This window comes from Naegleria gruberi, assembly GCF_000004985.1.
Source record: "Naegleria gruberi genomic scaffold NAEGRscaffold_901, whole genome shotgun sequence".
Classification (NCBI taxonomy): Eukaryota; Heterolobosea; class Eutetramitea; order Acrasida; family Naegleriidae; genus Naegleria; species Naegleria gruberi.
The window spans coordinates 1-1,581 of NW_003162796.1; the positions used below are offsets into that span (position 1 = coordinate 1).

Sequence of the window (1,581 nt, forward strand, 5' to 3'; positions counted from 1 at the left end):
GTGCAGGTTTGAATTTGAAGTTGAATTTGAACCTCAAATTGGTGTCGGAAGAAAAGCTATATGCTAGAGCAATTGGTATCTAGTTGAAAATAATTATAATGCCAGGCAAAGTATTGAAATCACATTACAGAGAAAGTTAATATTGTTGGTTAAAAAAGACAACTGAAAGAAGTTTGCTGTAAATTTTCCCTCCAAATAAACTACAATTTCAACAACCCTTAAAACCAAAAAAACAAACGTTAAAAATGAACGGAAATCACCACGCAGCAGCATCTCTCAATGAAGATGATGAAGACAATGATGAATCACGAACAAATCTCAATGATGATAGTAAGAATGAGGAAGAACATCCAAGAAATAATCAACCTCAACCATCACAATATCCAACATCTTCTCTTCAACAACAACAACAATTTCATCATGAGGCTGAGGAGGAAGTTTATTCAGACGATGAAGATGAAGATGATAATAACAGTACGGATATCAATCAAGATGACTTTGGAACACAAGTAAATTTTGAACAACAATATTATAAACAAAAAGGTCCAATACGAGAGAAGAAAACCTCTGAAACCAATACTGAGGGAGAATATGTAATACATCCACGTCCAGCCAATTATAATACAGCACCCAAACCAGCCTATCAAATACAATTAGAAATTTACTATGGTGAAGAATTTCCCAACAAGACAGTCATTGTCAATGTATATAATGAAAATATTCAAAAACCATTCCTAGGTGGATTTAGAAATACAGTTAATAATCTATTATATCATCATGCATCAACACAAACTGAATCACAAAATCAAAAACAAAGAAATGTACAATTATATCATAGAGAAACACAAACTAAAAAGTTTTCAAGTCAAGCTCAACAAACATTACGAGAACAAGGTACACAAATGGAAAAACCAGGATTAACCATAGATACCAGTGGAGATCGAGTTATTAAAGCTTCAACATATTATTTTGATTATGAAATGTTAAGAAAATTACAAATTGAAATGGCTGTAAAAATTCAAAGAAATGTTCGTAGATGGATTGCAAAGAGGAGAGCTGATAAAATACGTGAGGAGAGAGAAGAAGAATTTCAAGAAACAATTTATAGAGCTCAACAATTTGATGAATTACAAAGCTCAAAAAAACAAAAAGAAATTAAGAGAAGAATGCATCCAAGAAAAGCTCAAGATTTTGCAATCATGTATGAAGAATTAGAAGCATGGAGAATTAAAGAAACTGAAGATATTAATTCAACAACAAAGGCTGGAACTATTGAAAGAAAACATGCAATGAAAGAATTATTAAGAAAACAAACAAAATTATTACAAACAATTGATAGATTGAAAATTGTTGCAAATCAACAAAACAAACAAGAAAATATTCAAAAAGATTTAGAAAAGATGGCTCAACCTAAAAAAGTTGAATATTCAAATACAACACGTGTTAATTATAATAGAGCTAGAGTATTAAAGGAAGGTAGTTCACAATTAAATGAACCACATGAAGATTCAACAACAACAACAGAAGTAGAAACACCATTCACAGTTAGAGCAAAGGAATTGAGAGATTTATATTATGGAT

General features: G+C 30.8%; 1 protein-coding gene across 1 annotated transcript; it reads left to right on the forward strand.

The window, feature by feature from the left end:
• Positions 1–245: 245 nt before the first annotated feature.
• On the forward strand, positions 246–1,476 carry NAEGRDRAFT_54982 (uncharacterized protein; the record flags this gene model as incomplete). The annotated part of the gene is made up of 1 exon (XM_002668012.1): positions 246–1,476. A coding segment is annotated over one exon (1,231 nt), but the record flags the coding sequence as incomplete, so codon positions are not given.
• Positions 1,477–1,581: the final 105 nt, after the last annotated feature.